Genomic DNA, 10,000 nt, shown 5'->3' on the forward strand with positions numbered 1-10,000 from the left:
TAGTACTTTCGACGGTCCTCTTCGGTTGGTTGAAGAGGACAGTTTTACAAATGGTCTAAAGCTCCCTTTTAAATCGTTTTTGTATTTTGGAAAAATACAGTCTCCCATATACATTACTGTGAATTTTTACTCATATCCGGTCACGGCATAGTGATGTACCCACAATGAATTAATATCGTCTAATATGGAATTCATCGTGTCTTGAGAATAATTTCCACCCAAGGGAAATTCTTCCTAATGTAGGCTGAATTCGATGTTCAGTTATATTTCTGACTCAATATTTGTCAATATACAAAATCAAGCGTGTTTGAAGTGACAAAATTTCTTATACTACAGTACATCTCCTTCATTCTTGGATGATTTGAGTCAGTTTCTCGCGTTTAACAGGAATGCCATGGGTATGCAAGAACTTGCGTAGGCCTAATGTTTATATGAGGGCAATTATATATATATATATATATATATATATATATATATATATATGTGTGTGTGTGTGTGTGTGTGTGTGTATAATTGCCCTCATATAAACATTAGGCCTACGCAAGTTGCATGCCCATGGGATTCCTGTTAAACGCGAAAAGCTAACTCAAATCATCCAAGAATGAAGGAGATGTACTGTAGTATAAGAAATTTTGTCACTTCAAACACGCTTGATTTTGTATATTGACAAATATTGAGTCAGAAATATAACTGAACATCGAATTCAGCCTACATTAGGAAGAATTTCCCTTGGGTGGAAATTATTCTGAAGACACGATGAATTCCATATTAGACGATATTAATTCATTGTGGGTACATCACTATGCCGTGACCGGATATGAGTAAAAATTCACAATAATGTGTATGGGAGACTGTATTTTTCCAAAATACAAAAACGGTTTGAAAGGGAGCTTTAGACCATTTGCAAAACTGTCCTCTTCAACCAACTGAAGAGGACCGTCTAAACTCTAAAGCACCAACCCTTTTTGTATTTTGGAAAATGGAAAAATACAGTCTCTAATACACATTATTGTGGCCTTTTATTCTTTAAAAGATATATATATATATATATATATATATATATATATATATATATATATATATATAATATATATGTGTGTGTGTGTGTGTGTGTGTGTGTATATAATAGTTCTATACTACTATTTACGTTTCACAACTAATAAAAAATAAAACATCACAGTTGACTTCGAATGTTTATTTTATTTTGGCAAGAATTTTTTTGATAAATAATCTACCTAATCACTCCCCTCAAAAATTATTAAACTTATCCTGAAATTGTAATTCAAACGCAGCTTTGAATACCAATGTTTACATTTAATGCCTCTAGTGACCAGTTACTGTTTTACGTGGTGTTCTGTATTTTCTTTGCCAATGGTGAATTTAATTTTAGCTCGAAGGAGAGTTTACCGGTTTATTTTGCCTACCTTTCTGATCCTCCATTTGAAAATTTGTGAGAAAATAGATACTTTTCTTTTCGGTAACCTGGGGGATCGTCTGACTTGAAGCCTGACAGAACAACTGAAGGAAACGATCTACTAGGTTAGGCTAGCCTAGCCTAGCCTAACTTGAAAATCAACTTGTTTGTTGGTAAGTACACGAACCTTTTATTAATGTAATTTTATAAATAATTTTTGCTCTTTTGCTATTTCCTTTTTTATCATAAGTTGGTTGTGCAACTAATAGCCAGTCTATATTTTAAAAGCACCAGCCGTAGGCCTATAGGTAGTACTTGGGGGAAATTTAACGAAGAGCCCTGCATTACTTACTTTATTCCCGTAGCATTATCTTATCGTCACTTTGTTATTCTAGTTCACTTTCGTCACAAATTAATAGCTATCGAAATAAGGGTAGCCAGGGTACGCCGAAAACACCCTATGGTGTCATGCTATCGAGTAAACGTAGGTTGGTGCTGCCATCTGTCTTCCTTTTTCGGAATGACGAATAATCGGCCGCTAAACGATTTTAATAATTGAGTCTGTTTACTTAGAACGCCATATTTACATGCATTCATCCTGACTTACCTTACTGTGACCTGAGATAGCCAAGGGCGTGATAACTGACTCACTCCGAAGGTTAGTTTTGTCTTCAACTCAATCTGATCTGGTAGGGGGTGGAGGTAGGGTGGGGGGGTTGTCAGGTGTAACGACAGCGTCCTTCAATTTTGTCCAAGATACCAATATTTTTGTTAACATTTCATTTCCAACGGAAGTTATACAGAAAACGTTATTCACGGTGACGTGATTAAATACAGAGAACGTTATTTACATCGGCGTGATTAAAGGTGGAAGAATGGGTGGATAGAAATAGCGTAAATAAGTAGGTCCTCATGGTAAAATAATACACGATTAATTCGTAATTGATTAAATTAACTGAATATCGAGTACGATGGCGTTTGATTTGTAGGATAGAAATGATGGCTATTGTATTGAGCGTCACTTTTACTATAAGTTATCAATATTATTTCAGTGTCGTTGTTTTCATATCTGTTTCCTATCTGCCTTCTCCACTTGACCTTTCTATGTCCAGTGCAATTACGTCGGCAGTATAATTAACATTAACGTTTTTTTATATGTATACTATATAGCCAAAGCAAAGTATACATGTTTCTACTGGCATATACATATGGAGATCTGGAGAGTATATCTTAGTTTAACCAGACCACTGAGCTGATCAACAGCTCTCCTAGGGCTGGCCCGAAGGATTAGATATTTTTACGTGGCTAGGAACCAATTGGTCACCTAGCAACGTTGGCAGAGCCGGGAATCGAACTTCGGATTGGCAGCCGAGCGCGAAAACCACTCGTCCAGCGTGGAACTCATGGATATGTGTAAGTGCTTTAGTGAGATTGTGTCAGTTAAATGAATGAAAACCAAGTCTACGGTAAGTGCTTTGGTATGTTGGGCTGTGTGTGTGTGTGTGTGTGTGTGTGTGAGAGAGAGAGAGAGAGAGAGAGAGAGAGAGAGAGCAAAGGAAGGGAGGGGGGAAGGTGGGTGGGGAATTGTGTAGGAAATAGCCATCGTTCGATTATCATGACGCTGTATAGAGAAATGATAACTGTGAAAATTGCCATCTGCAACTCCTTGCTTCTTTGGAGTTTTAAGTTTAAACTTAGCCGATTATTTCATGTAAAAACTATTTTGGTTTCTTTGCTATTACTGACTGATTCCTGGTGTTCAGCGATTCAAGATTAAGCCCGTGTTGCCTTCCCCGCAACCGCAGGTTTGTTGGGGGCTGTGTCAGATTGCTACCATTAAGAAAGTTGATTTGAATTTCATTTAAGCTATAATTTGCGTGTTTTGTCCAGCAGAAGGTTCTTCGGTGTTTTTTCATTTATTTATTTTTGTCAATGTTTATGAAATTCTGTAATGTCTCGCTCAGACAACAAAAAGATGGGTATAAAACGCGAAAAAGACTGCTTCGAAGAGGAAAACGGATTAGGGCCCTTTCACACTATGTCGTACGTAAATGCGACACGATGTCGGACCTACATGCGACTAGCAGTCGACTATTATCTCTAATGTACCTTTTCACACTATGTCGGTCCGGCAAATTTGCCGGTCCGGCATCGCATTACAGCCGACAGGCCCCACTGCCCATGTCCGGTGCTGCACCCAGACGCGATTGCAGTTGGCCATTGCCATCAATACGTGTCCTCACACTATGCGATTTTTTCCTGCATATACGTGCGACAGCAGTAGACTTCCACTGCTTCTGGTGATCGAGTGCATTGGGTATTGAAAACATTTGAGGGATATAAATAGTGTTATTCCCGTTGCTGAATAACCACTGGTTCCATGCAACGAAAAAACACCATACAATAATAATAATAACAATAGTGTTATTCGTAAATAAGAAAGAACTACAGGTATGGATTGCTTAATTATAAACTACTGAGAAATGATTTACTAAACGATTTGCTGTTTTTTTCATTAAGGTTACATAATACGTTTTGATACTGAAATTATTAGAAGGTTATCGGCAGATTATTGATATAAAAGAGGACTAAAAGCTTTTGATTTCGATATATTTGATTTTTTGAGAAGTTTATATAGTTAACACTTACGTTTTATTTACATTAATTAATGAGACAGAGAGAGATATGGATTTTTTTATATCAAAGCAAAAGATTTTAGTTTTTTATATAGATATATCAGTTTATACTTTTGATAAATAGAGATGTTACAGCTAACACTTGATGTTTTCATTTCTCCTTTTCAATTCTATATGGAAAAGCAAATTTACAAGGGAAGGTGCATATTATTTCCTCTTACTTGATGGTAACTGGCAGTTGTTGTGCTGGCGAAATATCATCTCTGAATGTCGTATTTCTTTTAGCAACTGGTCATGTAGACGTGACAAGAATTCCTCAAAGATTGTTTTAGACACTGAAGTAATTGAAAATTTATCATTATCTCTCTTCAGCTCCTCGAAAATGGTGGCAAATGCACCATACAAGTGCCTTTGTGTATTCAAAGGGTGTACCCAGTGAATTCTAGGTTTACTCTTCTTTTTTCTCAAATGTAATAAATAAAGACAATAATTTTCTCCTCCTGTCCATCTAGTCACCACTACAGGCTGAGAGCAGACTGCAAGCGCTTGTCAATAATTGGATCACTTTGTACGGCAGTCGGACAAATGTACGATTTGCGCAATTTTGTGTCGCATTTAGATCCGGCACTGCAATCGTATCTTGGTCCGACAAGAATCGCATAGTGTGAAAGGGCCCTTAGTTGTGTTTCGTTGCCTCTGTGAGCAACATTCTTCTTCTTCCTTTTTGTCTTGTTAAGTTAATCTTACATCAACCCTTTCATTTTATGACTACGTACCATAATCGATTGTTTGTATTTCACAGTTCAGTGGTTTTCAATAGAGCTTAAGATATTTTAGCAGGTGTGCTCTGCATCCACCATTTAAAGAATTCTCTTTTCAAGCTCTAAAATTAGATGGGTTAGATCTATACCATCTTGTGCATGATAGATTCCTATATACACTCAAATTTTGCTTTAAATAAAACTGTAAAGTTTTGCCCTTACTTCGTCTATGATTGTCTCAATAATATATTTGTGTCTCAAGAATATATTTGAATTATAATGAATATTATAAATGTAATATACTAGTAGTATCAGCCTCAAGCAAGAGTTAAATATTGTGTTGAATGTGGAAACATTGAAAATATGATGCATGTATATATTTTACTTCTGTCCTTAAGGGAAAAACTTTTTAGCTTGGTTTCAGCAAAAACTGGGATTATTTGTTTTGTTTTGTTTTGCCTTTGCCAAAGCTTGTAAAGTTTGATTTTCTAGAAAAGACAGACACTGCAGTAACATTGATAAGTGACGTTATTATTGGACTGTAGCAAGGTTATAAGAATGGGAAACTATGAAATTACCCAAACTTGCGGACTATGGTTCTGGAAAGGATGCAGAAATCCAGATTGTTATTAAATTTACAATTAGATGTCTTTAAACAATATTTCACGGATAAATACAAAACAAACTTGCAAATATTTCAAAATTATCTTTCATCATAAGTGTAAATATTTGTAAACTACCAATATAAAGTTTTTGGAAGTAAACAAAAAAAAGTGACGTAACGTAGGTGAAACATCTTATAACCAACGGCCTAGAAAGACGGCCTTTCTAGACCGTAGTTTAACGAGCTTTTCAAACCCTACTATGAGATTCAGGGCCTCTGTAGCACGGTTTTTTCGCAATAACTTTTTATCTATGCATTTCATAAATGTAACGCTTATTCAGAATACATATTATATCAACACATAAATTTGGTACTTATAATGTAAAAGTGACCTTTTTTGAAGACGGGCCAACTTACTCAGAGAAAAGGTTTCGAACGCACTCGTTACGTAACTTATGACATCATTTCTTCCCTCTTTCTCGATGGATGATTGGCTATACGTAACGAAGGCTAAACCTCTGGCAACAATGACATACAAATTTAAATACAAGCAAAGCAGTACACCTTTGTGAACTCTGGAACCTCTCCACTGATAATTGTCATAATGAACAAACCAACAAAATATGTTAATAAATACAAAAACACTTCGATTATTAGTCTAACTCCCAAAATAAGTTTCCAAAGAAATTACAGTCTACTTTATAGGTCACAATCAGATTGACGAGATGTAGGGAATAGTTGGTAATTACCAAAAACATAGTAGACAAGTTTGATTTGATAACTGCTATATCCAATGTCAAGGAATTTTTATTTATTGGCTATCTACCTATTTACTGAAAAAAATAGCCGGTACCGTATTTTGGCTTTAAACCTTCACCAATAATTATCGTCAGAATGGTGACTTCATGAGGCTCCACCCACTTTCGCCTCGTTATAATTCAGGATAACACTGAAGGCTACCATGGGCATTGTTGGATTAGAAAATTTAACTTCTGGCTATAAAAACTAATTTCTCGAGTAGTTGTAAGAAGTGCTAAATGATCCTCAAGGATCCCAGCAGTTGGCCTAAACGTTTAATTCATGTATACTACTGCTATACTGTTGCGGCATTACTGCTACAGTAGTATTACTACGCTAGCACTGATACCCCACCCACATCTATGTATCGTTCCGCCATTCATAAAGTCTTTGGGTTTCAGAGCCGATGGAATTTCTGTCTGGTGGATGGGCGGGGCAACATTTAGTCAAAAGGTGTTTGTTTACCTTGCTTACGTAATGAATGTTTTTCGACTCTTGGCTCGTAATAATTGGCCATGGCGTCGGCTGGAGCATTTTTACTCTATAAAAATTAAAACTATCGGGTTTAGGTTATTGATAATGCTGACAAAATTTGTGTGTGGTTGTAAAATATACATATGTCAACTTTCAGCTACATCCGATGCTTTGAAAAGGAGCAAAGTCCAAAAAACCGTGTTACAGAGACCCTGAATCTCATAGTAGGTTTAGCAGTGGCTTTATCGTTAGTTGGAGTTCCTTGTGCCCCAAGGCGCTTGGATATATTTTAGTTTGGCTAATATAGTTTATCGTTGTTTTTATTCATTATGTATAAGCATTTATATGTTATTATTATATAACTGTTCAGTTTTAGCCCTACCTTTTTGCACTGTGGTCGTTCTTTTAGTTTTACGAAACAACAGCAAACATAATATTCTGATATGGGAAGGATGCATCTTATTTTGTATTTATTACAGCTGTCTTTATGAAGGTAGGACATCCATGATTGTACTAACTAAGCCCTTGGGCCACCTCATCCCAAAACATCATCGGAAGACATTGGTTGCTTTTTGAGTTACATTAACGACAAACAGATGCAAAAACAAACAAATGGATAGAAGTGGAGGTGCAACCTCTGTTGAACTTCTGTTAGTGACGGTAAAAGTGTAATGGCGAAAAGGCAATTTTACTGATAATTTGTAGAAGTTTGCTGTGATATCCTGTGAATCTCCTTATGGTTAGAGGGGTTATGGAAACCAGCGATGATGATTTATTCTCCTATCAAGGATTTAATTTGCTAAACCCCAAATTCACGGAATGCTAATGGGTTTTGGTATGATAACGGAACCATGAAGCCACTTGAATTATTCTTATGAAAGCATGGATCTTTGTCATTTTAATATAGAAAGCTCATTCAAAGAACAATCGTCCTTTCACAAAATTGTTACAAAATAAAGGGTGATCATATATTATGCTTTGGAAGAAACAGGTTAGGACCACGTGAAGCTCAGCTATATATTTTATTTATTTTCCTTATTGGAGGGCGCAGATAACTGACATTAGTTCATCACACCCTCTATCATTAAAGTAAAACGACTGAGAAGAACATATACACAAACAATTCTGCGACGTTCCTCCGCCTGGCTGCAAAATGATTTCGCCGGTCTCACCGCACAGGTTGGCCCAGAAGGGAGCTCCCATCTTAATCTGGGTGTTGTCTGTCCATCTCCAATCTCCCTCCTGCACCTCGTCGGAGCCGCCTAACCAGAAATTGGGGACTTCAATACCTGCAATAAGATTTATGCCTTCAGTGGAAGTTTTGTAAACTCTCCCGTAGTGCCGTCAGTGCACCTCAATTGGTGCACTGTAGGCTTCGCTTAGGGTTCCTTGCAGCGTCCTTTTTTGGCCCTAACTGCAACCCCCTTTCATTCCTTTTACTGTACCTCCATTCATATTTTCTGTCTTCCGTCTTACTTTCTTCAACCCATGCCCAACAATTGTTTCATAGTGCAGCTGCGATGTTTTCCTCTTGTTACACCTTTCAAACCTTATTTAGGCTCAGTTTCGCTTTGGGCGCTGATGACCTCATAGATCACGCTTGGCCTTTGGCCTAAATTTCATATTCCAATCCATTCCTAGTAAACTCTCATTGATAAAGGGCTAGATAACTTTCACTACTGTGGACCGACAGCTGTCTCTCAAAACCAGGACCCACTGAGACATATACGAACATACCTTCGCTCTTGATGAACTGGAGCAACTCATACATGAAGTCTGCACTGTCGATTTTTATCATTTCTCCACCTAAGCTGTGGCAGTAACTCCTCATGTCGTGCCAGGTTCCTACCCCAATAACGCTGACGTGGACGCACCGACCCATTACGTCCTGGTATGGAATTGGACAGTCTGTATCGGGGGCAAAAAGGTTTATTGAAACTCTCGTGATGTGTGGATGATTGTAAGAATTCGCTCAAGTCGTGATTACTGGAAAACTGCATTCAGTGAGGTACACTATTCATATATATACACACACAAGCTGACCAACCCGACACTGTCTGGGAAATCTCTGATACAACCGATAAACTCTCTCTCTCTCTCTCTCTCTCTCATTCCTGTTAAGATAGTTGCTTCTTACCCCCCAATCCTAATGGGGCTGAACTTGGACTTAAAGGGCTTCAGTAGTGTCACTATTCATCTAAGCAACCTCAAAAGCTATGGATTAGACACTAATTTCTGTTGTTTTCAGTTATTTTTACATGTCATCCCTTCCCACCCCCTTCTGACCCCCTTCCTATCAGGGCTGAAATTTGACTTGAGGGGCATCGAGTGTGTCACTGTTCATCTCAGTGACCTTGAAAACTATGGATTAGGCACTAATATCTGTTTTTTTTATTATTTTTACATGTCACCCCTGGCCCTATTGGGGCTGAACTTGGACTTGAAGGGCAGTTGGAGGATCACTATTCTTCTCAGTAACCTCAAAAACTATGGATTAGACACTGATATCTTTCATTATTGGGTATTCTTACATGTTACCCCCTTCCTCCCTACTTCTCACCCCCAGTTCCTATGAGGGCTGAACTTAGACTTGAAGAGCATCAGGAGTGTCACTAACCATCTCAGCAACCTTGAAAACTATGGGTTAGACAGTAATATCTATCGTTTTTTGTTATTTTCACATGACACCCCTCCCCTCCCCCCTCCCTCCCCCCTTCCCTCTCACCTGATCCCTATTGGGGCTGCTCAAAACCTATAGATTAGACCAGTGAATCCCAACCTTTATACCTTCAAGGAACCCCCGAAACAATTTTCTTATCCTGGGGAACCCCTATCTACAGGCACTCATATATATATATATATATATATATATATATATATATATATATATATATATATATATATATATATTTTATATGTATGTTGCTTCATTTAAAAGATATAATATCTACCACTACTAATAGAGCTGTTTAAATTCAGATCAGTGTCATTTGCAATACATAATTATTTCAAGACTTCTTGCAGAACCCCTAATGATGGTATGTAGGGCATCCGGAGTGTGACTATTCTTCTCAGGGACCTCAAAAACTATGGATTAGACACTAATATCTGTTGTTTTGGTTATTTTTACATTTCACCCCCTTCTCACCCTCTCTCCCAATCGGGGCTGACCTTGGACTTAAAGGTAATTTAATGTCTCTATTCTTTTCAGCAACCTTGAAAACTATGGATTAGGCACTAATATCTGTTGTTTTATTTTTCGTTATATACATTTCATATATATATATATATATATATTATATATATATATATA

The 10,000-nt window shown here is 37.2% G+C and overlaps 2 protein-coding genes and 1 long non-coding RNA gene across 3 annotated transcripts in view; 1 reads left to right on the top strand and 2 right to left on the bottom strand.

Moving 5' to 3' along the window:
- Positions 1 to 1,455, bottom strand: part of LOC135197981 (C-type lectin domain family 17, member A-like) — a 7,388-nt gene extending 5,933 nt beyond the window's left edge. Inside the window, exon 1 of the mRNA XM_064225299.1 lies at positions 1,425 to 1,455. Within this exon, the coding sequence (XP_064081369.1) occupies positions 1,425 to 1,440 (16 nt within the window). The 5' untranslated portion in view covers positions 1,441 to 1,455. The remainder of the gene's footprint in view (positions 1 to 1,424) is intronic.
- LOC135197982 (uncharacterized) overlaps positions 1,453 to 10,000 on the top strand; it is a 134,800-nt gene continuing 126,252 nt past the window's right edge. The window contains exon 1 of the long non-coding RNA XR_010310704.1: positions 1,453 to 1,587. This is a non-coding gene — a long non-coding RNA (uncharacterized LOC135197982). The remainder of the gene's footprint in view (positions 1,588 to 10,000) is intronic.
- The window catches only part of LOC135197980 (perlucin-like protein), a 5,787-nt gene continuing 3,483 nt past the window's right edge, over positions 7,697 to 10,000 (bottom strand). Inside the window, exons 3-4 of the mRNA XM_064225297.1 lie at positions 8,425 to 8,595; positions 7,697 to 7,976 (exon numbers count right to left, since the gene is read on the bottom strand). Of these exons, the coding sequence (XP_064081367.1) occupies positions 7,723 to 7,976; positions 8,425 to 8,595 (425 nt within the window). The 3' untranslated portion in view covers positions 7,697 to 7,722. The remainder of the gene's footprint in view (positions 7,977 to 8,424; positions 8,596 to 10,000) is intronic.

The sequence above is a fragment of the Macrobrachium nipponense genome, chromosome 21 (genome assembly GCF_015104395.2).
Source record: "Macrobrachium nipponense isolate FS-2020 chromosome 21, ASM1510439v2, whole genome shotgun sequence".
NCBI lineage: Eukaryota > Metazoa > Arthropoda > Malacostraca > Decapoda > Palaemonidae > Macrobrachium > Macrobrachium nipponense.